This window comes from Corylus avellana, chromosome 9 (assembly GCF_965113065.1).
Source record: "Corylus avellana chromosome 9, dhCorAvel1.hap1.2, whole genome shotgun sequence".
Lineage (NCBI taxonomy): Eukaryota > Viridiplantae > Streptophyta > Magnoliopsida > Fagales > Betulaceae > Corylus > Corylus avellana.
Genome location: NC_142498.1, coordinates 21,834,415 through 21,861,311, shown reverse-complemented (window position 1 = coordinate 21,861,311; position 26,897 = coordinate 21,834,415). Strand labels below are relative to the sequence as shown.

The window sequence follows — 26,897 nt, the reverse complement described above, 5'->3', positions numbered from 1 at the left end:
ATTGTATCTCAATCAATTCCGGGCACATTAGTAAGAAACGTTAAGCTTATAAAATATTTTGACCAAAAAAAAAAAACTTACAAAATAATGTTATATTAAATTTCTCAAAATTTGAATTTACCGCATTCTCTTGTACCACATTTCTTAAAAAAAAATTTGAATGTCATAACACTATTAATTCAATTGTCAAATACAACGAAGAAAAATCTATGACCGTAAAATCCGAAAGGATTGTGATCCTAGTTATAAATCAACAACTTGTGTTCCATAATAGTTACAAACTGCCACCAAAGAAAATATGGTAATCCTAGATATTGGGTAATTAATTTGGAAGAACTTTTACCTGCTTCAAGCACATTTCTTCCGGTAGTTAAATAATTTTACAGTAAGTTAATAGACAACAACATACAATAAAAGACCCATGTTGATGTTGGAACTCATATTAGATACAGATGATGATCAAAAGAAAACCCAATCCGAAATCTAAATCAGCAAACAGAAGCACATATTCCAAATTTCAAAGGCCCAAACACACGTAACATAGCATAGAAGTAATTAGCATTAACACAACCAGCAGCCATGCCAATCAACTGTTGTCCGAAGAGGCACGATCTGCAGCAGCAGCAGCTCCGACAGCGACACACTTGGGGTGCACCTCGTACCCACATTCCAGGCACTGGTAAGCCCAACCAGACCCTTGCTCGTCACAATCACAGCATATAAAAGGCCCTCCTCCATTTCCTTCGGAGACCAAAGTGAGCTCGTGGCGATGCCTTGAATGGCACACTTGTCTTGGAAGGCTCTTAGCTTCTTCGTCCATCTGTTTCTCTAGCATCTCCACTTTGGCGTCGGTGAAAGGGTAGGCATTTTCTTTGTACAAGTTTATCAGGTTTCTGCCTTGTCTGGTGACAGTTTTACCATCGGGGCCTAAAATCACCAAACAAGGAATTGCATTCACGTCAAAATGCTTGGCAAGGTCCTTCACAGTTGGGTCCCCAAAGGGCAGAGCCAGCCAAGGCATTGTATCAAAGTAGGAGTCAAATGAATCTTGGTCACGATCGCTTGACACGAACACTACTTCGAAGCCCTCGTCTCCTTTTTCTACCAGCATTTGGTTGATCTTTTGGTAGATGGACATTAACTTGGGAGCAAATGTAGCACATGGATGGCACCATTGAGCTGAGAAATAGAGTCCAACTGTTTTACCTATCAATGAAGCAACGGGTACCTGCACGAGAGAGATCTAGCAACATCCATGAGCTGCTGCCATGCTCATATATATATTTGAATCTTTAATAATGCAAGCATATATATATATAGAAGCATCTCCAACATGCCATATTGGTGACTCTAGTAATGCAAACATGTATAAATGCGGCGAGCAAAATCCTTTCAACAAGGAGATTTGGTGATGGTTTACCTGCTAAAAGGGCGGACGCCAACGGCGACTAAAAATAAGCTAAAGAATAAGAAGCACTTATGATATGGCAATTGTCCCGAGTCCCGACGTTCAATATTGCTGATATCTTCGAGTACCATTAGCTGGCGAATGCATCAACAGATCACAATTCGAGGACGAGTTCTTTCCGAGCATGAGACAACATAGAACCATTATGTTAGACTCCTGTCTAAATGGATCCCAACTGCCAACAGGTTTGGGAGTCTTGACATAACCACCAAATTGGACTCCAGTCCGAATCAACCACAAAGGGCATCAACCAAAATCATTTTCCTAACAATATTTATCTTCCAAATTTACATTTTACCTACCATGCATGCACTATCAATCTTTCTTGTTTAATTTCTGATTTTCTTTTCTAGATCTGAAAACCTTTGTGATATAAGGCAACATTAAATACAGGCACATTTGAATCAATTGACATTTTAGTTTTTACAAAGGTTATGTTCTCTTGACTTTAATCAGAAGATGTTGCTTCTAATTGCATTATTGTTCCTTTCGCTATCCCTAACCCATCATATATTTATGATCGTTAGATGGTCGACTTGTGAGGAGATCCTCTTACCTTCATTTGAGATATATCAAAAGGAATCGGTGCGTGTCATCATTTTGAGTGGGCAACGTGGATGGATAAGGCAAGGAAAGAGCCAAAGAGGGGAACATGAGGACAGATGTCGAGGTATATGAAGCCGACACATGTTGGGTGGCATCTCTGGAACGACGACAGCCTCACGTGTTAGATACGATCCTTTCTTGGCAGAAGCAATGCATCATGACGTTAACAGCCTCTTTTGTAATTGAATGCAGTGATAGCATATTATACTTATACAGATTATAGATTGGGTCGTGTAAAACTCATAATCAGATCTACTTAAATCTAATAATTTAGATTTTAATGTAAGTGTAGCCATAAGTGTGGTAATTATTTCTATGTTAATTAACTAAACTTTCTAGGGCTAATTCTCATAATCAGATCTACTTAAATCTCATAATTTAGATTTTAATGTAAGTGTAGCCATAAGTGTGGTAATTATTTCTATGTTAATTAACTAAACTTTCTAGGGCTAATTTTCTCGTATTAAGAGCTTATAAGCTCACAAATTTTTCATTCTAGCTTTTTCTAATTCAACCTATTAAACTAATACTGCCTTTTAAGGTATGTGATTCTCGTATGTATTCTTTATAAGACTAACATAATATTTCATTTGAGAAATATTATTCAACATTTTTAAGTGTTCATCTCACAAACATTCTTGTTTACGTGCCACATTCACATAATCAACTAAGAACAAAGTGAATGCTTGGGAGAGAGACTTACACTTGAAAATGCCGAGTAACATTTCTCATTTGACATGTGTTCACATAGACCATGTCATTCAAATCACATACTTGGAATAAGTTGTCGTCACGAAGATGAGGTAAAAGTATTCTCAATCTAGTTACCAAGTAATTTGTAATGTCTCTTTGAACTTTTAATTCGTACAATGTTCTTTCAAATAATTACCATTCAAAGTGCAATGTCCAAAGAAATAGAAAACAAGGAAGAGGAAAAAAAAAAAAAACATTTTCCCCAATTTCTTTTTAAAAAATTTTGTTGTCATTTTTTCTAAATTTTTTTATCAGGAATTTTTTTTTTTTTTTTTTTTTTTACGTAAAATGAGATATTATAACCCCTTAAGGAGATATTGCACAAATTAAAAGAAGCTAGAGACATTATAAATTGGTTGCTAGTTATATAGCATACTAATAATCTATGGTTGTTCTTTAATTATCTGGGCAGGCAGCGACGAGATTGAGCGGCCAAAAATGAGAATCGAGTGTGTAATTAGAGTTGGGTGATGTAGTAGTGACTGACCTGTTTAGGCCTGGGATGACCCAAAAGATAGTCTTTATCGTGGTTTGTTAGTAAACTGGTTAGTGTCTGCTTCTCATGCTTCTCCCTCTCCTCTTCATGCAATCTCTGCAACCTCTCTTTCGTAAACGGGAAGGCTCGGACCCCGTAGCGATGAATGAGTTCCACCCCGTCACGCAATGTTTCATCGTCTTTGTTATCGTTTGGTTGGAGAATAACCAAGCAAGGTATACCCTCCACGTCGAATTTCCGGTTCAGTGCTTTCTTCGTCTCCAAATCGGAAAATGGAATCGCCAGCCATCGCATGCATGCGTGGTAGTTGTTAAAAGCATCCGCGTCTTCATCGGAGGACACGTACACAATTTCGAAATTACACCCACAGCTCTTAAGTTGCTCGTAGATACCAATCAGAGCTTGAGTGAAGTTCTGGCATGGCGGATACCAATTGGCCCCGAAATAGAGGCCTATGATCTTCCCATCAAGATCACATATTTTCACCTGCACATACAAAATCAGTATCACTTGAAGAGACGTTAAATATTTAATTATTTAATTAATATTTTAAAATTAACATTTATATTATATAATAATGATACCCATTACCCACCAGGAAAAAAAGTATTGGAATGAATAGTTCTACAATAGACAACACAGAATCCACTACCCCATAAAGGTAAAGGCATGGCTAGAAGACCAAAATTTTTGAAAACGATCCCCTACCAAATAACACGTGTATAGGTTTCAAAGGGCCACGCGTACTGTACTAGTAGCGTTAGTGTGAGGCTAGAGTGGATAAATAGGTGACACGTGCTTTCTGTTTGGCTGTCCACGGCTCAACAGCATCGTGGGGAGCCATCATTGATTAGGACACCAAATTTGGCATACTTACCTCGTGACAATATACATCTCTTTTGGAAACTCTTATCATTTTTCTTTTTGGACAGGAAGAAGAAAATTTCTCATATTTCGGTCTATAAATTTGTTGTCTTCCCACTTAAAAGCACGAATTTTTTTAAAAATTAAAATGTCATAAATACATAATTTTTCAATAAAACTATAACAAAAATGCATTTTCACATGCTCAAAAGATAATGTAACATCTTCAAAAAAATAAATAATAATAATAATAATGTAACATATATATACAAAAATATAAAATATTAATATACAAAAATAAAAATATTAATAAAAGTATAAAAATTGTTTTCACTTTTTCATCACATCAAAATTTTTTTATTAAAAAAAAAAAAAAACATTCTAAGACACATTAACAAACATTGTATATGTATTTTGAATTACTTGTTAATATAATTATCTTTAAAAAGAAAGCAAAACACATAAAACAAAAATACAAAGAAACATGAAAGTGAGTTTTTTACTGTTTGGTAAAAGATTTCGATTCCTGCACAATCAGTATCCCACATGTTTTTGTAACCAAATAATGCTCGTAATCAAGAAGATCCCTTATGATTCTTATATATGTAGAAATAACGTACAACTCAATTAATACCTTTTCAGTAACTTTGTTTTGCACAAACATTGAGACTGCAGACTGCAGTCACCAGAAAAATAAATAGAATTTTTTTTTTTTTTTCATTGATCTCTTACTCATCTTTATTTATATTTATTTTCAAATTCACCATATATTACATCATAAAGATATTATAGATCTAATAAATGGAAGACAAAGAAATAACAAGTAGAGAACTTTGATCCAGTCAAACAAAGGCAAAATGTGCCTACATTTATAGATGACATAGTAAAGTTTGTTGCAAGTTTGGCAGCTTTGTTTCATTCTATGATAATACAAGTAATTAACCATAGTACATAAAATATCCATAAAGCTGCTGAATCGAAAAAGTATACACTAGACCTTTGTGAAATTCTGAGTTCATGTAACATTCCAGTTCTATACTAAAAAGAAGAATAATTACGAGGAGTATAATAGGTGGATTATAAAAGATTTCATATTATACATTAAGCAATTTTAAGAAACTTAAGTTACAGCTTAACTAATTATAACACAAATATGACTGGCTATTTCTCCAAATCGGTGCATTACACATATCATATCACGGTTTAGAAAATATAAGATTTAGATCCGAAAAAATGGAACAAAAACATCGACGATTAATGTACCACTCGCAGATCTCACCTAGTTATCGACATTTTTAAACCCAGAAAAAAAAATCAGGAAGACACCTTAAGATTAACTAGACGAGGGTAGGGTACGCACGATTTAATATGTACGGCTCTTTCAAGTTTTACTCACCTATGTATGAAACACCCACTACATAATCTAGCTACCCAGCTAAATGCCTGTTACTCTCTCTCTCTCTCTCTCTACCCGACCGACAAACCGTCTAAAAATCTCTCGAAACATTATCAGGATTTACAAACACAAAAAATGCGAAAAAAGACAACCGGCCAGTAACATCTGAGAAAAATAAACAAATAAATAAATTTCTGAAAGATTCAGAGGTTCTGGAAGTTCCTTATGGAAATATAGAACACTACCAACAATTTTTCAAACAAGTCTATTCACTATATATTGTTTCTTTAACTTGAACTCAAATTTTTTTTAAAAAAAAATTAATTAATTAAACAAACAACAACTTGAATAGGATTATTTATGAACTTTCAGCCTAAAAGATCCTAAAACTGAAAAAAGAAAGCAAAGCATAAAAGTTATCAAAGATTTGATTCTCTCTCTCTCTCTCTCTCTCTCTCTCTCTCTCTCTCTCCATTTAATCTTTTTGGGTGATCAATGAAAGATTAATTAGTGAGCTAGGTAGGCCAAAAGTGAGCATATGCTTCATCTGATCACCCATTATGTTACACAGAATTTGTAGAATAAACAAGAATCTATACTTTGAGCCCATATAAAATATCCCGGCCGGGTAAAACTATGGAGAGAGAGAGAGAGAGAGAGAACCTGAGCTCCGGTTGGAGAAAGGAGATAGTCGCGATCTTTTGACGCCAAAAGAGATGAGAATCTGGAGCTAGAGAGCTGCTGAGAGTCACCGTTGAGTACTAGGGCTTGAAAATCATCCTTCATCTCTTCATCACTCTCTTTCTCTCTCCTCTCCCTCTCTTTCAAAACGAAAACAGTACCGGCCTCTATCATTCTTTCTTCCTTCTCAATCCCTTATATTCGCAGGAACCGCCCTCCCCTACTCTTTCCACATCATTAAATCCTAATATGCACTCCCTCTTGATACATCAACGCCCACAACACGTAGCATTCACCCTCCCTCTAAGACAAGGTAATAATTATTAGCTGTTTGTTAGTGTATGTGGGGGAGATAATGCTGCGCTAATCGCCACCGCTAATTTCCCCCTGCAGATCAAACGCGGTTGACCCATTTTCCTAGGTCAGCCCCCAATAAGCCAAAAAGCCACCACGTGGATGGTAGGTGATGCAGTGTGCAATGTTTAGTTGGATGTGGGAAATGAACCCACCAAAATTGCTATGTCTGGGATTAAATGGCAAGGCTCCGTGTTGTCATAAAAGACTTTGAATTGATGTTGGGAAAGGCTAACAAGTAGAGGACACCTGTCCTTGGCTCCCTCTCTTTTGTTTTCTATCATTCCTTTTTCCCGGAAAATGTGAGGCGTTTGGGTACGAGCTCGGCGCATATCTCAAAAACAAAAAACAAAAAGAAAAAAAATCTAACTGCATCATTAAGATTAATTATACTTTTTTCAACGACTTTAACTCTAATACAATAATAATTTATTATTTACCTCAAAATTTAAAATATGATAATTTATTGATTTAATTATTTAATTAGTATTTTAATACTCTTATGATGTATGAGCTCAAATTATGTTTTTAATAGTCTTAAAAGAATAATTCAATCGCATAGGAATCATGCTTCATAAAGCAAAAGTCACTAATTTAAATCCCCTCTTCCTCTCTTGTGCGGACATATTAAAAAAAAAAGAAAAAAATTATTCTTTAATAAATAAGGGCCCAATAAGCAAAATGCTATAAGAAATAAAGAATTCAAATTTGTGACATTTGTTCTGACACTATGTTAAATCATTACTCGCCCCATAAACTTAAGCTGTTACATAAAATAATAAAAAAACTCGGTCATTGACGGTGCCGATTGTGACCACCGGCTTCAATTTTGATTGTCCTTTTTTTTTTTTTCCTATTCAATCGGGAGAACAAGGGAACGAATGGGAGAAAATGACATTTGATGGGAATGTTTCTAAAAATATAATAAAAAGCAGCTCATTTTACAAGCTGATATGTTTTATTAAGATTATAGGAGATCTTTCAAGCGGTCCAAGTTGTAAAATTGTAGAGTTTCTAAAAAATATCTCCAATGATGATTGATGCAAATATCCAATATAAGGAGGAGTTTGTGCATAATAAATAGAGCCAATGGTTTTTGGTTTTCTTCCTGTGTTTTAAAGTTAGGATTACAGGAGATCTTTCAAGCGGTCCAAGTTGTAAAATTGCAGAGTTTCTAAAAAATATCCCCAATGATGATTGATGCAAATATCCAATATGAGGAGGAGGTTGTACGTGCATAATAAATATAGCCAATGGTTTTTGTTTTGCTTCCTATACATTTTCATGCATGTCATTGAGTAATATTGTTTAAATACATAGACGGAGTAATATTTTTTATTCTTCTGAAAATAAATATTTTAACGTGTTAAAGTTTTGTTTTCTATATATATATATTTTTTTCTTTGTTCTCAACCCAAACATATTAACAAATAACTCAAAGTACAAGACTTCGTCTGTTAAAGTTCCCTTCTTTCGTTAGTTTGTTTTTTGGTATTCAAAACATTAACATTAATCAGCAACTGAAAACACAAAACAGTAAAAAATCATTTTTTATTTTTATTTTTTAGGGAAAAATACAGTTTACCTTATGAACTATCTATTCATGTGCACTTTTAACCCTAATATTTAAAATGTGACACTTTACCTCCCAAACTTTCAAAGTGTTGCAATTCGACCATTCTGACTTTTTTTTTTTTTTTCCAGATGCCCCCATCCCAAGTTAAAAATTAAAAATTAAAAAATTAAAAAATTAAATTAAATCAAGAGATGGCCGGTCTGGGGTGGCTCCCAACTTTATTTTTTTATTTTTTTTAACTTAGGATGGGGGGATTTTGGGGGAAAAAAAAAATCAGAATTGTCGAATTATAACAATTTGAAACTTTGGAGGAAGGTAAAATGTCACTTTTTAAACATTAGGTTAAAAGTGCAAATTGGTAAATAACTCACGAGAGTAAAATGTATTTTCTCCTTATTTTTATGTCCCATCATAATATTACAAATTTATGTCTGTCAAAACATAAAAACAATTTTCTACATCAAACATTCAACAAATAAGTAATTTACCATGTATTTGTATTATCTTATAACTCATGATTTACTCAATTAGCATCATCATTATATTGTTAGAAATCAAAATAATTCATGAGGGACAGGCAGACTAGCTAAAATTTAATGATGATGAAACTTATTATTCAACAACCATTTGAGAGTTGAGTGTGGGGCATGGTGATGTCAATCTGTATGTGTCATACCATCGGTGTCTATGGCTTTTAACACGTGTTACACATCATCTGGCCGTTGCAATTATGTTTGTTTTCCCAAGTCGTTTTCGTGAAAACAGAAAACCTATCTAATATCTCAGTAATCGGTATGTATTTAGGTTGCGTTTTGTTTCTATGTAAAATGAATTTTTCAACTTTTTTATTTTTTATTTTTGCGTTACCTAACCCAAGTTTATTATAAAAACCAACAACACATGAATTAAGGCCGGATATTTGCAATTCTTATATATATATTTAGATCAGTTTAATAAACTAGCTAGATTATAATACAACATAATTATAACATAGACCAAATTTCCCTCTGTTCTAAACTCTCTTTAAAATATATTTAAATTAGTGTGAGTTTGTATATTAAAAAAAAAAAAATTTCTGACAAAACTCAAAAGAAAAGTACATTAATTTTTTTTATTATTATTATTGAGGGTGGTTAACAATTTGAAAAAAGAAAAAAAAAATTCTAAACTATCCTGTTATCTACTAATAATCTTGTAATCTAATTTTTTTTTTTTTTTTTTTAATTCAATAATGAAGCATAAGGTTTCATCCATAGTAGAATTTTTTTTTTTTTTTTTTTGCCCATATCCACCGTAGATATTAATACATTAAAATTATGGAATGGCACATTGCAACACCAGGATAGGGCACTCCTTGTAAGCATGTGCCACTCTTTGATATTAATACATCAAAGAAACAAAAAAGTAGGTTGCATGCTTACAAGGAGTGCCCTATCCTGGTGTTGCAATGTGCCATTCAAATTTATGGATAGTCAATGCTCAACCAAAACCTCCTTTGATCCTCTCTCTTTTATTTCTAATCAAGTTGGTTTTATTTTAGTATGAATAATGAAATAAATTATAAAAGTATGGTTTATAGAATTACTTTTTCAGTAACAATCTTTTGAAGTTATTATTTTGCAACTAACAAAGATTTAGAATTAAATAGAAGATAAAGACATTCTAGTGTTGTATCATCAAGAAGCATATAACAGGGTATAAAAGTAAAAATAATATAGATGATAGATCTTTAGAAAACCAAATTAAGCAATATGAAGGTTAGATTTTCTTTTACCTAATGGAAGGTAATTAGGTTAGATTTTCTAGCATGAAACTCTTGTTGGTGTCGGGATAATGTTCTGTAGTATCTTTAACATGAAAAAAATAAATAAATAAAAAATAATACAAATAATACATAAGAGTACAAATAATAAACAAAGTTTATAGTGTAAATAGTAAATATGCTAATTAACCTATTTATTTAGACTAGATGAAAAAAAGTTATATCGACTATTATACTCGTGACAAAAAAATACCAATAAATAATCAAATTTAACTATTATTTAAGATTTAATTATTCTTTTAGAAATCTTCTCATAAAAGTCGTAAGCCATTTGTTTAAAGTTTATCTCTCTTTTTGTCAACCACGCTTTTCTCAAACCGTAGGCATTCTCATCAATTTAATGATGTATAAGAAAAAGCAACCAAACTTTTCTTTATTAATAAGTTAGGAGTAATATTCAATTGGTTTTCAATTGATGCTAAACAATAAAAAAAAAAAAAAAAAAAAAAAAAAACTAGAATTTATATTATTTACATTATATAAACCAAATAATTAATAAAAAATCATTTATTTTTATCTAAAAGCATTTTCGTTTTAAAAAAATTGAAAATTAAATTAAAACCATTAAAAAAAGTAAAATAAATGTAAGAAATCTTTACCGCACCTACGTACGCCAAATCTTTCTTAATTTCGTAAAACTTCAAAGAAAAAAGTTGGAAGCTTAGGCGAGACTTAAAATAATAATGGCACACACGTGTCGGAAAGCGACATTCCATAGCCTAGGAGGTTGTTGGATTGACTCGAAACCTCAATAATTACAAGAACACAGTGGGTCCCAGAAGAAGGGCCAGGAGCGCAACGTTCGAAGCCCACGTGTCCCTGCAGTGCCGTGTTGAAGTTAGCGAAAGCCAAAAGCTGCTGCCCTCTTTGTAAAATAATCGATTGCGGTCCGTGAGCTGTGAAAGCCAGCTAAAAAGGCAACGGTGGTACGTTGAGATGTGAACACGTGGTGCTTGGTACGTGGTTTGGTGACACGCCTGTACTGTTGCGTGTTCAAGGACTGGGCCACAAAAGTTATTCCGGTGGAGCTCAACTATCTCAATGCATTGTTTTCTAAGCCTAATGATTTATGTTTGGTCCATGGCATTGGCATCTAGCCATCGAATAGGGGTAATAAAAGTCAAGCTTTGACATTTACTCCCTATAAAATAAATGTAAAAAAATATGTGTAAAGAGTATTACTTTCATAAAAATATAAATTAATAAGAAAACTATACAAAAAATTGTGCTGTCCCAACATTTTTCTAATCAGCCCAAAAAAAGGGGTTATAAAAGAACAATTCACACGTTTCTTGTTGCTTATAAAAGAACAATTCACAAATCTCCAGTCAGAGATTTGTTGCTTAAAGCCCTTTCTCAAAGTGGGAGCCATTGGGTCTCACAATTGAGGTCCTAAAAAAGAATAGAGATAAAAAATAATAATAATAATAAAGAGCCGGAAAAAGCATATTGTAAATAAATTCCAACCAACCCTTCATTTTAAAAAAAAAAAAAAAAAAAAACCAATGATTGTCTGAGGGTTGATTGAGACTATTGTAGTTTCTAACATAATAATTTGAATATAAGCAAATTTTATTTATTTATACAATTTTGTGTATTGGACACTTTGTATGGGCTTACAGTTGTGAGAAAGCATGTCCACTGGGGTTGAGGCATTCTATGTTTATTTACTCCTAGCAGTCCAAAATATGGGGAGTAGCCGAGTCCTGCAATCCCCTCTTTTAGACTTCATTGTGATTGAAAATGCCACATTCTTACTGAGAAAAAGAGCCCAGCCCAAGAGAGCACACTCCCAATTTTTAAAAAACTACTAAGAATCAGGTACGAAATCAAAGAAACATTAGCTTACACTACAAAAAATTATATATATTTCAAAATAACAGAATAATAAAGTTGACATTATAGTCGAGTTATAACCCCGTGACCAATGAGGCTGACAGATGAGAAAAATTAAAACGATAACAAGCATTGCGTGAGTGCTAGCTTCTAGCTGCCCTCACTCGGAAGGTGATGTGCACGTCTTCGAGAGAGGATTGTTGAGGCACGTGTTTAAGGTTGCAATTTGAGTACACAGTTCAAAATATCTTTGCAATTAGATGTATGGATCATAATCTCGTATAGATTGAAATCTCTTGAAATTAGATACCCGAATTATGGTTAATTTGGGTACTTAATTGAGAGAAAAGCATGATAATAGCAATTTGTTTGAGTAGGTCTCGAATGGTCCAGACACCCATGTGGACAAGTAGACACCATTGAGTGTTGTACAGTTTGATTAAGAATTATAGCCAATTCTAATCCAATTTGTTAGTGGGATTGAATATTCTTAATTACTGATTCAATTGGAATAGTGATGTTAAGAATATAGTTCTTATTATAAATTTCGTTACAAATTGTTGTAACAATTTATAATTGGTTAAAGAGTAATACTATGCATCACCCACATCACTTCTTTATCTTCTATATGCTTATGTGGCGTAGTCTCTCATAACATTTGACATATATATATATATATAGTAGAAACTACGCCACATAAGTTTTGGAGTAATTCTATATAATTCACCCCTTTACCTCTTCTATCTTTCAAAAGTTGATGTGTGATGTAATTCCTATAGCATTTAATGCATTGAAATAAGTTTTTTAATTGAGAGATCACATTACATCAGCTTTATAAAAATGAGTTAAGTATACTTCACCCCTTTACCCCTTCTAGTTTTCAAAAGTTGATGTGATGTAATGTGATTCCTATAGCATTTAATGCATTGAAATAAGTTTTTTAATTGAGAGATCACGTTACATCAGCTTTATAAAAATGAGTTAATTATACTTCACCCATTTACCCGTTCTATCTTTCAAAAGCTAATGTGATGTGATTCCTATAACATTTAATGCATTGAAATGAGTTTTTTAATTGAGAGATCACACAACATCAGCTTTATAAAAATGAGTTAATTATTTACTTGTCAATCATACACTCTTAATTATTTTACTAATTATGAACTATCACATCAATTTCTAGAAAATTATATTAAAAAGTGTAGTATCCAAACGTTTTGCTTATTTTAAGGTGAGGATCCAATAGTTAAAGATCATTTAAAATTATTTTATGGTCAAAGATTTATTTCACAAATTTAACCGTATAATATGATAAATATATTGACATGTTATTTAAATTTTTTAAACAATATGACATGGTATGTACTATTAAATACAAACAAAGATTCTCTCTGATTATCTTATAGTCGATATAAATATATATATATATATATATATATATATATAGAGAGAGAGAAAGAGAATAATGCTATAAGTCTTCTTAGAATCCTCCTATAGTTATCTCAAATGTGATTTGACTTTTAAAATCGCAAATTGATTAAAAGTCAATAAATCACATATCAAATTTAACAGTAATTTTAAAAGTCACATCACATTTGTGATAACTGTATGACGACTCTAAAAAGACTTATATAGCATTAAAAAAATATATATTGACACACCTTTTTTTTAAAAAATTAAATAATATAGAGGTTATTGGAAAAGAAAATTTAAATGGTTGATCTTCTGTTTTGTTTGTGGAGTTCTGATAAAAAAATTAGTAATAATGAAAGATAATTTACTTCTCATATGCGAAAGGAGCGGAAATCGAGAAAACTGAGTCCTCCTGACTGAAGGATCACCCCTGGTTTGTGCGCACACTTGGCTTGGCTTCCCAACAGTCGCCAGCTTGCCACCACTTCCCACCAGCTCATCTGGAACGAAATTGGCGGAGATTGCCAGATTAAGCAGCTAATTACCCTACTTACCACCAAAAATTAATGAATAACAGAAAGCAAAAAACATTAATTCAAACTTCTTATTTAGCATGGATTTTCAGGGGCATTGAAGAGCTGAGGCTCAAGCTCCGCCCTGCAGACCGGACACACCGAGTGCTTAGAAAGCCAGGTGTCCGCACACTGTACATGGAACCCGTGGTGGCAACCGGGAATCAGTCTAGCCGGTTGCCGACTCTCAATCTCTTCAAGACAAACTGCGCACTCCGTCCCCAACACCAGCTCTTTCCCGGTCACCTTGGGCAGCTTGTCCAGCTCCGACGCCGACAGCCCGTCATTGGCCACTGGCTTGACTGATAACGGTGGCTCACTCTGGCGGCTCGCCGTGTGCCATAAGAGGCAGATGTAGATTATGAACACCACGCCTGTGCCGGCGCACGGTAGGAGAAGGGCCAGGAAAACCGAACCCATCATTGTTTACTGGGGCTGTGATTTAATTTTAGGGTGGTTGGTAGAGAGGTGAGCGTGATGGGTAAAGCGGCGTAGTTGACACCATAGCCTACGTTAACAGGTTATGGGAAAGTGAAGGGATTTTTACCTTTGGCTTTGGGGGGTTGGGTTGTCAATCTATCTGGCGGGCTGGCGTTTGGGTGGCGCGAACCTCAATCGGTAATGTGTGGGGATTGAAGCTGACGTGGATTTGTTTTTAAGTGATATATATATATATATATATATAAATAGAGAAATGGAATCAAGCCAGATTTATTTATTATTATTATTTTTTTTTCATTTACCCATCCGGATTTTACGAAGAAAATATGATAATCCTAGATTTTTGGTAATTTTGAGAGAAAAATGTAAAATTAATTACAGTAATTTACGGTTTACATGATTTACAATTAATTAATTGTATGTTGTATCAAAATGAATTCTTAAGATTTTGAGATATTCCAATAAAACAATTTATTCCTACTAATTTGCAATCAAAATCTTGACAGATCTTTGAGAGTGGAAGCTCATATTTCATCCATAGCCCAAGCTGTTCTGTGGGCTGAATTGTTCGAGAGGATGCAATTTCACCAAAACCGAAAACCAAAGCGATGAAAAACAATGTCAAATTTTTTTTATATTATTGTCTTTCTTATTAGGATTAACAAAAATATACGATTCAACCTACTTCATATATGACATTTAATTGATGAGAAATGCTATATACACTTTCATTTATATAATTTTGTACGTAATTTTTGAAATCATTTGTCGGGGTCTAATACAGGTATTTTAGGATTAAAATACCTTAAGATAATATGTTATTTTTATAGATAACATTAGAAGTAAGGATTATAATTTAAATATTAAAGATAAATATTATCATTAGAGTAATTTATTCTACTTAGTCTTTTATTTTCACTATATATTGTAATTGTATATTTAAAGACATCAAGCTCATTAATAAATTAAGCATAATTAATTACAAACCTTGAGTTTGAAAAAGGGTTTTAGGTTTCCTTAAAATTTATAAAAATCTAGATTTTTTCAAAATCTAAGGTCTAAGTTTTTTCATAATTTAAATTCTATCATCGTATTCACGTAACATCATCATTGCATCAATATCCAATAGTAAATGACAGTCGTATGGCAACAATAAGAGGAGTGCCAGGGGCTATCCATGGGATTTTTGAAGGCCATTGTGGCATGAGCCAAAGACGACTTGCAAAAGCTGAGAGTTTTTTTTTCTTCCAAACTTGACATGCGGAAGAAGTCGAGAGGAGAATAAGGTTTCTTTGTTTTTATATTCGAGTTCCCATCTTGCTTTTTCTTTTTTTTGTTCAAAATTTGAAAGTGTTTTACATTTCAATAAAACAACCGATAACTAGCCTCTTCTAAACCCTTAGATGTAAAGAACGGCCCGGTTTGATAACCATCTCTCTTAATTCTCATTTCTCTAAAAAAAAATAAAGAAAAAAAGTCAAGTTTTTTAAAAAATAATTATTACCAAACTACTCTAAGCATGGTCTCTCTCACAAAAAATTTAAAACTAATTTTTAGTTTATTATTATTCAAATAAAAAATTGACAACAAAATTCATTACCAAAGATCCCAAGCAGACAAGTACCCTCTTTGTAATTCTTGTAATCTGAAAAGTCGAAATCACCCTTTCATAAAGAAAATTTCCTTCTTGGCTTTTGTTTTTCGAATGCTGGTGGTGAGAGAGGAGAGGAGAAGAGAAAAAGACGTTTCGCGTGAGCGGCTTGCTTTTCCGCCTACGAAACCCATAAAAAACCATTCTAAAAACCCTTCAGTTCCTTTAGTTTTAAATCAGATCAAACGATTCAAACCCAATAGGAAAAGAATGTCGTCACTTCATCGGAGCCTTCCCGTAAATTTTCTTGCTCCCTATGATGGACTTGTTCCTTGTTCAACGGCTCCAAGGAACAGATGCCAAACATGAGCATCCACTGAACCCTAAACCCCTAATCACGTTTTGAATGCAGTCTCTCAAATCACTCTCCATTCCTTCGCCTTATGAGCTCCACAGGCGGTTTCTTGCAGACTCAACGAAACCCTTTCTCTTTCTCTTCTATCATCCTTTTTCTTCATCCACCAAACCCACCCCAGAAACGAACTTCCCCATTACCAATTGGCTTATCAACAACTTAAAATTCTCCAAAACCCAAGCCCTCTCAATCTCGACCCGCTTTGATCGGGTCAAATCCCTTGAGAAGCCCCAATCCTTGCTTCTCTTCCTCCAAAATCTCGGATTCTCCGAGACCCACATTCGGTCCGCGGTCCGTGTGTGCCCCCAAATACTGTTCTCTAATATCGATAAGACCCTCAAGCCCAAGATCGAGTTTTTTCAGGATCTGGGTCTCGTGGGTTCTGAGCTGGGCAAGTTTATTTCCAAGAATTCCTCGGTCTTGACCGTCAGTTTGGAGAGAAGATTGGTGCCCTGCGTTGAAATTCTCAAGAAAATCTTGTGCAATAATAAGAATAACCAAGACCTTATCCGGGTCCTGAACCGGTGCAATGCGGTGGTGGGGGGAGACCCTGAATCAAGGTTGGTGGGCAACATTGCCTTCTTGAAGAGTTGTGGGATCGTTGGGTCACAGCTCTCGATGCTTTTGACTAGGCAGCCTTGGCTTTTTATTACGCAGGAATCCAAGCTTAGAGATCTTGTTTCTCGGGCTTTAGATATGGGGTTTTCTTTGAATTCGAGGATGTTGGTTTACGCACTTTACACGGTTAGTTGCATGAGCAGTGAGACTTTCACGAGGAAATTGGAATTATTTCGGAATTCGGGGTTTTCTTCGGATGAATGTATGGAAATGTTTCGCAAGCAGCCTTCTTTGCTTAGGGCCTCTGAGGAGAAGTTGAAGATTGGAATGGAGTTCTTCATGAATACCATTAAGTTGGAAAAGTCGGTGATAGTTCGTTCTCCTTTGTGTTTAATGCATAGCATGGAGGGAAGAGTGATTCCGCGGTACATGGTTTTGCAGATTTTGAAGTCCAAAAGGTTGTTGAAGAGGGAGATAAGTTTTATTCATACAATGAATTTAACAGAGGAGAAATTCTTGGCGAAGTTCATAGTGAAGTTTGGAGATCATGCAGAGGAATTGTTGGTAGCTTACAAGGGTCATTTATTGGATTCTTCTTCTGAAGATGATGAATCTTAATACATTTCTAATCTTTCATTTCCTTTGACATTCAATGTTGTAGAGTTCCTTTGACATTGTTGAGCAAATTTATGTGCTTTTAGTGTTTCTTGTAGAATAATATATGTGCTTTTAGCTTTGACATTGTAGAGCAATGTTTCTTGTAGATCAAAAGTGACTTTAAACAAAATTAAAAAAAAAAAAATGTATTGTTTGGAAAAAATTATGTATACAAACATGATGGTTGTTTTTAAAATCAAATGACTTTGCAAGCTAAATTACGAATTTTACCGTATTTTAAAAAATTACGTTTTGAAACCCCAGATTTAAACGGACCCTAAATCAAAAGAATTTCTTTCTACCCAAATAAAGTAATCTTAAACTCAATAATACTAATATTAAAAATCGTTGCTGCAATTAGATGCAATGAGATTTGACCACTTCCGCTTAGATATGAATTTAACCATTTCCAAAAAAAAAAAAAAAAAAAAAAAAAAAAAAGAGAAAGGAAAAAGATGAATTAGGCACGCTCAGAAATATATACCTTAACCATTACACAAAACATAATCAGATCATCGTGTATGAAAAGGCATTGGGGATCAAACATTATCATCAACCAAAAATTAATGAATAACAAAAAACAAATAACATTAATTCAAACTTCTTAGCATACTTATAAAAAAAAAAAATTAATTCAAACTTCTTAGCATGGATTTTCAGGGGCATTGAAGAGATTAGGCTCAAGCTCCGCCCTGCAGACCGGACACACCGGGTGCTTAGAAAGCCAGGTGTCCGCACATTGTACGTGGAACCCGTGGTGGCAACCGGGAATCAGTCTTGCCGGTTGCCGACTCTCGATCTCGTCAAGACAAACAGCGCACTCCGTCCCCAACACCAGCTCTTTCCCGGTCACCTTGGGCAGCTTGTCCAGCTCTGACGCCGACAGCCCGTTCTTTGCCACCGGCTTGACCGAGAACGGTGGCTCACTCAGGCGGTTCGTCGTGTACCATAAGAAGCAGATGTAGAGTACGAACACCACGCCTGTGCCGGCGCACGGTAGGAGAAGGGCCATGAAAATCGAAACCATCATTGTTTCGTGGGGCTCTGGTGTAATTTTAGGGTGGTTGGTAGAGATCAGGTGACCGTGATGGGTAAAGCAGCGTAATGGACACCATAGCGCAGGTTAAGGGGTTATGGGAATGTGTAGGGATTTACATTGGGGGGTTAGGTTGTCAATCTGGGTTGGTGTTTGGGTGGCGAGAACCTGAGGTGGGAAAGTGTGGGGGTTGAAGCTGACATGGATTGGTTTTTATGGGGAATGGCTATATATAGGGAAATGAAATCAAGCCAGTTGAATATTATTTTTTATTTTTTATTTATTTTTTAAAAATAGTCCTTATATTTCTCCTTCGATTTAAAAAAAAATAATATTCCCCTAAAACTTGAAATACATCAGAAAAAAAAAAAAATACAAAAAAAACACCTAACATTTTTTTTCTATAAACTAGGATCGTACATATATATGTGGAGATTAATCTGGCCATTGGAGGTTGCCCTTGCCCTACTATCCCCTTTGACAAGGAGTTGGTTTAGCTACCCACAACATCTTTTTTTTAATTATATAATTTGAATCGTTTATTTTAAATCAACGTCCAAAATCCAAATAAAATGTATTGTATAAAACATTGCATTGAGAATTATAAAAAAAAAAAAGTCTCTAAGAGGTAGCTCAATCGGTTGGAACCACGCCTAATGAAAAGGAGGTCACTAGTTCAAATCTTCTTCCCACCTCTTGTGTGGACATATTAAAAAAAAAAAAAAAAAAAAAAAAAAAGAGATTAAAAAAAAAACAAAAACAAAAAATGCTAGAATCTAATATTAACTAGTGCCCACCTGGCATATCGAAGGTTGAATGTGTCTAGCATTTGTAACTAGCCTGTAATTCATTAGCGAGACAAAAAGACAAACAGAGCTCTACACTAAACTCTCCAATATCCATAGATTGAAACAACAAGAGGGGCAAAAATAAAGTAAAGTGTCAGCTAAAATTTTGCAGCAAGGCTAAGAGCCAAAAAGGCTATCTCAGGCTTCTAACAAAGATTCTTCTATGTACTCAATTAATCTCTAACTTGAATAAGAAATTGTATCTGATATCAAGAAGGGTAGAGAAGTGGACACATCACCAGTGATATGTAGACCGAAGCTTTTGCAATTCCATAAAGAAAGCCATCCATATGTTGCGCAAGCAATCCAATACTTAGACATGTATGTGGAACACAATCTGAAATAACAATTTTTTAGAGGATTTTGTAATCAAAGTTCCACCTGTAAAATTTCATAAATAAAGCAGTCAGATGTTGAACATGTAACCATATGTAGCATAGCGCACACTCCTAGGAATTCATTACAATTATATGGATCAATTCCCAGAGGACTTTGAAACCAAGGTTTCAGAAATAGCTTAGCATAAAAAAAAAAAAAAAAACAAAGGAAGAGAAAATACGCTTAGCTCCTTTGAATGGACATTATTTTATAAACACCCAAAAGCTTTAAAAAGTGACAATCGACCCCTCCAAAAACTACGCAACACTTTCAAATTATTCTGTTTGTTAGCATTTTCAGTTAAGTTAGACAGCAATCATGCCACGTGACCTACACGTGTCAATTTTTATTGAAATTGTCTATAGCCTTGCATCATATAAAAAATGAAACAAAACCAAAGAAGCAAAATCAAAACAAAAAATCACAACTATGGCCGGTCAACCTCCACAGCCATGGAAGGGGGAGAGATCCATGGCCAAGCTGTGAATCTCTATGGTTACTGTCACGGGGCTAATTTTTCACCTTCAACCAGCCACGTGATGGCCCTAAGCAACGCACCACACAGCGCCTTAGGCAGCCAACTCACCCTCACCAACTGAGGTTAGTGGAAAGCCAAGCACAGCACACCTTCTTTTTACGGGAGCAACACCTCCCAACCTTTACAATTCACTCAACGAATCTGTACAAGGACGGACTAGGGTCCACAGCACACTTTGGAGCCCTTAGTCTCAACACCAACTCAGCCCTCAGGCTTACAAGAGATACATGAATGACCCAGCCACCAAGGCTTTACAAGACAACAATGAAACTCTCACACAGCCCACTGTTTCTCACTACAAAGTCACTCAGCACTCCCCCAAGTGTGTGGCCCTCTTCCACAACACTTGTCTGTTACAAGCAAACCAGAGTCTCCCTTCTAGCAGCAAGCAACTTCGGCCTCCAGCAGCACTTCGACAGTCTCCAGCACACACAAGCCTTCTCTGCCTTAAGCACCCCTTCAGCTCACTTTGAGCTCTCAAGCTACAGCCAAGCTTTCTCTCTTAGCTTTTCTGTACTCTCCAGCTTCCTGAGACTTCTCAGCCTGCTCCAACAAGCAGCCATGCCTTGCTTAAATAAGCCCCAGCATGGTTCTCAGCTCATGGCAGTGGGCTGCCACCTGGCTCCAGCCCACTGCACCCAATGTAGCTACCAATAGGCATGCTGCCTCTCTTCAGCATGCCCTGCACCAGCCAACCACGTGTTGCAAGCCCCCTTGGCCCATTTGAATTCGTCCAACCCCTTCAGCTTGTGCACTGCCACAAGGCAGCCAACTTGTAGCCATCAGGAGGAATGGCTTTGCTGCAGTGGGCTGCCACCTGGCTCCAGCCCACTGCCTGTTGCAGCTTCACCATTTCCAGCAAGCAACCAGCCACCTGGACCATGCTCCTTGGTCCATTCGAATTCAGCCAACACCATCAGCTGATACTGCTACAAGGCAACTCATTTGTAGCATGCTTTGCTGCAGTGGGCTGCCACCTGGTTGCAGCCCACAGCATGGTGCAACATGGTCTCCTCCAGCAAGCAGCCTGCCACCTGGACCATGCTCCTTGGTCCATTTGAATCCAGCCAACGCCCTTGCTTAGCTTGCTGCCACAAGGCAGCCCTTGCAGCTCCACTGCAAGCTCCAGCTGCACCATTGAGGCTCAGCAAGCTTCCTGCCACTTGTCCAAGTCCTGCAGGCAAGGCAGAACACCACTCTGCCCACTGTAGCAGGCAATGATCAGCCATGGGGCTTGGCCAGCGCCCCACACCATCCCCCTGCTACACTCAAGGTCTTTCAGCCTTCCAACTCCACTGCAAGGCAATCATAGCACCCTGGCACAGCAGGTCTTCTTGAACAAGGCAAGGGCACCATGTGGCTGATCCAGCAAGCCACACCATGCTCAACAGCACCATCACTTGGGCAGGACAGTGCCACCACGTGGCCACTGCCTGCAGGCATTCTTCTAGCATAACTCAAAGGCATCCTGGGCGCCATGTGGCCCCTCTCAGCAGCATACTGCACCATGGTCCAGACAGTCAAGCATACAGGGGCCTGGGCCACGCCCAGCCCACTCACACAAGCCATCCCAGCAATCCATGCGCCCCACAGCAGCTCTTGGGCCAACAGCAACATGCCCAAGCACCTTGACAGTGCATGGGCCACTCCCTTTGATCCTTTGCAGCAAGCCTTAGCCTTCTCCAAGCATCATCCTCAACCTAGGCATGCCCCTTCATGCCTTGGCTTAGTGGCCAGCAGGGGTGCAAAGCACTCATGCCCCTGCTGCCACACCACAGCCACATTAGGGCCGTGACAGTTACTCCATAGCCAGGGGAGGCCGTGGGTCTCTGGCCATTGAAGTGGGTCCTCTATGACCTCCACCATGACCAGGATGTGGTGGATTTTATTTTTTATTTTTTAATTAAAGGGCACAATTGTATTTTCAGTCATATGATGTGGGGTATAATGGTCAGGAAATGTCAACATTGGTCACATGGGGTGATTTCAGTTCTGCTTAACAAAAAAATAAAGTAACCTCGAAGTTCGAACTGCGAGGGTCGGTTGTCATTTTTTTAAGTTTAGAGATATTCAAAAGAATGGGCCATAATTTGAAAGGGCAAGGGTAGTTTTCCAAAAATAAAATTCCAGAAACAGAAAGCGAGCCAACTAACCATACGATAATGAAATTTTGTATCAGTTTTTAAAAGAAAGTGGCAGCTTGTGGCAAAATGATAATGCTTTGTAGGAAATTCAAAAAATTCCCTTCGTCTTATGATATGAGCATTACTCAAACGTGCTACAAAACCAACAAAAAGAAAAAAGAGATCAAATAGAACAGTTTCAGAAGACTTTTACCTGTTTAGCACCATGTTGTACACAATAATTCGCACTGCTTAGACTCCGGCATAACTGTGTTCCAGCATGATTGAGTAGATGTACTAGGTGCAATAGCAATGCAGAAATCCTACATTATCACTGGCATTTCACCTCTCGATAATTCAATCCAAAAAGTGTTTCTTTTGGATAGAAAATTCCTAGGTGGGTGATCGAAACGAGCACAGAAAATGGTCCTTCAAGCCCAAACGATCTGAGGATGGAAGGGTGGGATTTCAAGCCTGCTGGGAGGAAAGCATTGAATGTTTCTGAAAATTATCTAATTTTCTGTGTTTTTCGAAAAAGACCTCGGGGGCAAAATTTAAAGATGGAACTGTTTATCCTACTTTGAACTTTAAAGTGGCAGTTAGTTGCCTCACCTTCAGGTTTAGGGTCAATGCACTTCATCTCCCTTCATCTCATCTCGTTGTTTTGTTTAGCTGAAAAATACTCTATGGCGTGAACTAGCTTTTCACAGCTGGCCATTTCAGAAGTTTACCAATAATCCCCACAAGAACAGGCTCCGTCTTTGAAATGATGAAAGCGGTTGGTGTCCCTGACAGAAATCTCCCTCCCTTCAAAGCTGGATATAAATTTTATAACATTATGGCAGTCACCACATATTCTTAGATTCTTAATGACCCTAAGAGGAGAACCTGGACTAGTGTTCAGAAGCCCCAAAACTACTGCTAACTTCTCACTGTGCCCACATAAAATCTGTTCTTTGTCCTGTTCATCCACATCTTGGAGAACAAAGTTGGTATTAGGAAAGTAACCCGATTTCTTCATCTCCATGCTCAATTTATATAACTTCTCAATGATTTGGTCCATTTGAGGGTGCAATTTGTCTCCCGCAAGAAGCATGTGTACCTTGTTCTTGACCTCAATCCAACTACAGCCAGGATTCTTCCTCAAACCCATACTCCTCATCGTATCCCTTACTTTATCCACTTCGATCCACTTGCCCTTGGAAGCATAAATGTTGGACAGAAGTATGTAGTTTCCTGGATTTCTTGGTTCTAACTTAAAGAGTTTCCTTGCAGCAACCTCACCTAAAGTCACGTTATTGTGAACTCCACAAGAACCGAGCAAAGCACCCCAAACGCAAGCGTCAGGTTCAAATGGCATATTCTTGATCATAGAATAAGCCTCTTCAAGTTTTCCTACACGGCTGAGAAGTGTTACCATGCAAGCATAATGCTCCATTCTAGCTTCGATACCATGATCTTGTGACATGCTATTAAAGTAATACCACCCTTCTTTGGTCAGGCCATTCCGGCTGCAGGCAGATAATACACAAGTGAAGCTGATAAAATTAGGCTTCTGCCCTGTCCTCTGCATCAAGTCAAAAACCTCCATAGTTTCTTTAGCCTTCCCATGCATCGCGTATCCACCCATTATTGCATTCCAGCACACCAAGTTTCTGGAGGGCATTTTCTCAAAACAAAGCCGAGACAATTGGATTTTTCCACACTTTGCATACATATCAATTAATGCGCTGCCCACATACACATCATTAGAGAACCCCCTTCTAAGAGAGAAGCAATGGGATGCCTTCCCATGCAATAGTGCTGCAATATTACCACAAGCTGGAAGCAAACAAGGGATTGTCACGGAGTTTGGCTTCACTCCCACGACCTGCATCTCTCTGAAAAGTTCTAAAGCCTCCATATCTTTCCCATTTTGAGAACAGCTAGCAATCATTGATGTCCAAGACACGACATTCAGTTCCATCCCTTGGACCCTAAATTTCCTGAATACCTCCAGAGCATCATCAACTTGACCATTTCGTGAGAGCCCCGTAACTAAGGCATTGAAAACACCTATGTCCATTTCCTCCATTTCACTAAAAACTTGTGACATTTCCAACCTGCAGGCACACTTCCCATACATATCAATAAGTGCGCTGCCAACGCACTTGTCTGATCCCAAACCCTGCTTAATTACATAGGCATGAATTTGGATACCCATATCTGAATCCTCCAAGTCTCCTACAGCAGGAAGAACACTAGAAATGCTACATCCATCGGGCTGGAAACCTTCTAAATGCATCTTTTGGAACATGAAAACCGCCTCAGTATATGAACCACTATGATTAAACCCCGCAATCATACCATTCCACGATATTAAATTGGGTTCAACACCCGTATCCCTCATCTCATTAAAGAGCTGCTTCACCTCGTCTATACATCCACGTCTAGAATAACCAGAAATCAAAGCACTCCATAACACCACATTCCGTTGAGTAATTTTACTGAACAACTTGTGGGCATCTCTAACACGGTCACTTTTCACATACATATGGAACAATGAGGATCGGACAAACGAATCCGAAGCAAGCCCAGATACCGATGCAATGCCATGAACCTGTTGCCCGGCTTTCACGGCCGGTAGTCCAGCACAAGCCTTGAAGACGCTAGGGAAAACATGTGCGTCAGGCCCAATACCATGAGATATCATTTGAGAAAAAACACGGAGCGCATCACCAAATCGACTGAGTTTTGAAAACGAATGGATGAGGGTAGAAAATGTGAATACGTTGGGCTCCGAGACAGAGTCAAGGACGAGGTTCGCTTCGGCGAAGCAATGGTTATTGGCGTAGAGAGAGAGGAGCTTGGTAGTGAGATCGGCATGGTTGGATAGGCCGGCTTTGAGGATGTGGGCATGAGCTTGTCGCGCCTGGCATACAGAAGCCGTAGTCGAATCGAGGCACTGGAGGATTGTGTGAGGAAAGTTGTCGAACAGTTGGAGAGCTTGCCTCATCATGGCTTCTCTCTCGCTGTTACGTCCCCAAACTTTACCTCTTTAGGCAAAGAATCTTACCGCAATATACTACGCATAGAATCTAACATCCACCATGAATCATACTTCAGAGACTATCTGCTATGATCCGGGTTTAACCAAATTAACGTCCAATAATTTTAGGGCTTTTTGAATAAATTATTAAATCATTAATAATTTGTTTAGAGCAACACCACGTCACCTGTTTAAATCACGATAAAAACAACGAGAAATGCAATAGTTCAATAAAAAGATCATTTTTAACACATAAAAATCCTAACTAGTAAAAGGATATAAGCTCCATTTATAGTTGCTGTGGTTCAACCTACTGATAGAGTCTGTAACCTCTTGCCACCTAGAACTTTTATGGGTAAAAAATTATTTTTTTATTGAACTATAGCATTTCTTAAAAACAATTATAAGCTAAATTATGAGCATAATATTAAGTTATTAAATAGTTATAAGTAATTGAAGTCATAAAAGAAAAGAAAAAATAAGCCTTTTTTTTTTTTTTTGTTCAAAACAAAAATGTTATATATTAAAATATTAATTAAATTTAATCGTTTACATTAGTTTAATTTTTTTAAATAAATGATAATCTAACAAAATATGAAACAATAGCTTGGGAGTTCGAATTGTGTCTCTAATCACAATTTATTTTAATTAAATATTTTCCTGTCTAAGATGAAAGACTTCCAAAACAATAAACCTTACACGTTAAAAAATTTAGGCTCTAAGCGTCTTCCAATCGAATGATGCAACAATTGAATATTTGACTTTTTCGAAACTCAAATGCCAGTAACTCAATGTTGGCTTGAATAGATATCTAATAACAAAAAGAAGAAGAAAAGGATTGAATAGAGGCATGAGCTGTAATGAAGTTAGCTTATATAATATTATAATTATAAAAAGGGATTATTTTTATGACACTAGCAGCCAAGAATCCTCTTAGTCATCTCAAGAACTGCAATCATAAACTTTTATGATATTTGCAAATTTTGACACGGTCTGCGAATTTGACACAAATTAATATGAAATTGGGGGTTAAAGTTGAAATGTCTGATTTTAGTTAAATTAATTGGGTTATGATTGACCTGTATAATCTTATATTCATAACTCAAACATGACATATTACATTTATGACTAATAATTTGTTACATGACTCGTAAACTCAACATGAATCCAATACGGAATTAGCAACTTAAGGTGAAGAATCTGACTCGCGTAATTAAATGTGTCAAGTGAGAGTTAAGCTAACCCGAACACGCCAAAACATATTTATTTATTGTTTTTAATTGGCTAATAAGATTTTCAAGGAGTTAATGCCATTCTATAAAGAGACTCAGGCTCTCTAAGAAACGTTGGAAGGTTAGAAGGAAGAGCGAGCCAAATTTAAGATGGTGAGACAAAAACAATCATCTCTCTTCCTCTTCCTCTTCATCTTTGTTCTGAAAGTTCATTC

General features: G+C 36.5%; 4 protein-coding genes and 1 pseudogene across 7 annotated transcripts; 1 reads left to right on the top strand and 4 right to left on the bottom strand.

The window, feature by feature from the left end:
• Nucleotides 1-406: 406 nt before the first annotated feature.
• LOC132189772 (putative nucleoredoxin 2) lies at nucleotides 407-6,737 on the bottom strand. 2 transcript variants are annotated; one of them, XM_059604558.2, is made up of 3 exons: nucleotides 6,247-6,737; nucleotides 3,315-3,809; nucleotides 407-1,243 (listed from the first exon to the last, which is right to left on the bottom strand). In XM_059604558.2, the coding sequence occupies exons 1-3, from the start codon at nucleotides 6,436-6,438 to the stop codon at nucleotides 587-589; spliced, it is 1,344 nt and encodes a 447-aa protein (XP_059460541.1). In that variant the 5' UTR covers nucleotides 6,439-6,737; the 3' UTR covers nucleotides 407-586. The 2 variants fall into 2 exon arrangements, with proteins under 2 accessions (XP_059460541.1, XP_059460542.1); XM_059604559.2 differs by having other exon boundaries at nucleotides 407-1,228; nucleotides 6,247-6,732.
• A 6,843-nt stretch (nucleotides 6,738-13,580) lies between these two features.
• Nucleotides 13,581-14,433, bottom strand: LOC132190577 (E3 ubiquitin-protein ligase ATL23-like). The gene has a single exon (XM_059605612.2). It carries the CDS (start codon nucleotides 14,258-14,260, stop codon nucleotides 13,874-13,876), a length of 387 nt encoding a protein of 128 aa, XP_059461595.2. The 5' UTR covers nucleotides 14,261-14,433; the 3' UTR covers nucleotides 13,581-13,873.
• A 1,600-nt stretch (nucleotides 14,434-16,033) lies between these two features.
• Nucleotides 16,034-17,554, top strand: LOC132191063 (transcription termination factor MTERF8, chloroplastic-like). The gene has a single exon (XM_059606083.2). It carries the CDS (start codon nucleotides 16,276-16,278, stop codon nucleotides 17,458-17,460), a length of 1,185 nt encoding a protein of 394 aa, XP_059462066.2. The 5' UTR covers nucleotides 16,034-16,275; the 3' UTR covers nucleotides 17,461-17,554.
• Nucleotides 17,555-17,970: 416 nt separating this feature from the next.
• Nucleotides 17,971-18,777, bottom strand: LOC132190485 (E3 ubiquitin-protein ligase ATL23 pseudogene; annotated as a pseudogene).
• Nucleotides 18,778-19,344: 567 nt separating this feature from the next.
• LOC132190225 (Pentatricopeptide repeat (PPR) superfamily protein) lies at nucleotides 19,345-25,498 on the bottom strand. Of its 3 annotated transcripts, XM_059605147.2 has the most exons (3): nucleotides 23,035-25,498; nucleotides 22,637-22,896; nucleotides 19,345-19,764 (listed from the first exon to the last, which is right to left on the bottom strand). In XM_059605147.2, exon 1 carries the CDS (start codon nucleotides 25,418-25,420, stop codon nucleotides 23,150-23,152), a length of 2,271 nt encoding a protein of 756 aa, XP_059461130.2. In that variant the 5' UTR covers nucleotides 25,421-25,498; the 3' UTR covers nucleotides 19,345-19,764; nucleotides 22,637-22,896; nucleotides 23,035-23,149. The 3 variants fall into 3 exon arrangements, with proteins under 3 accessions (XP_059461130.2, XP_059461129.2, XP_088366701.1); XM_059605146.2 differs by having other exon boundaries at nucleotides 22,637-25,498; XM_088510575.1 differs by having other exon boundaries at nucleotides 19,345-19,720; nucleotides 22,637-25,498.
• Nucleotides 25,499-26,897: the final 1,399 nt, after the last annotated feature.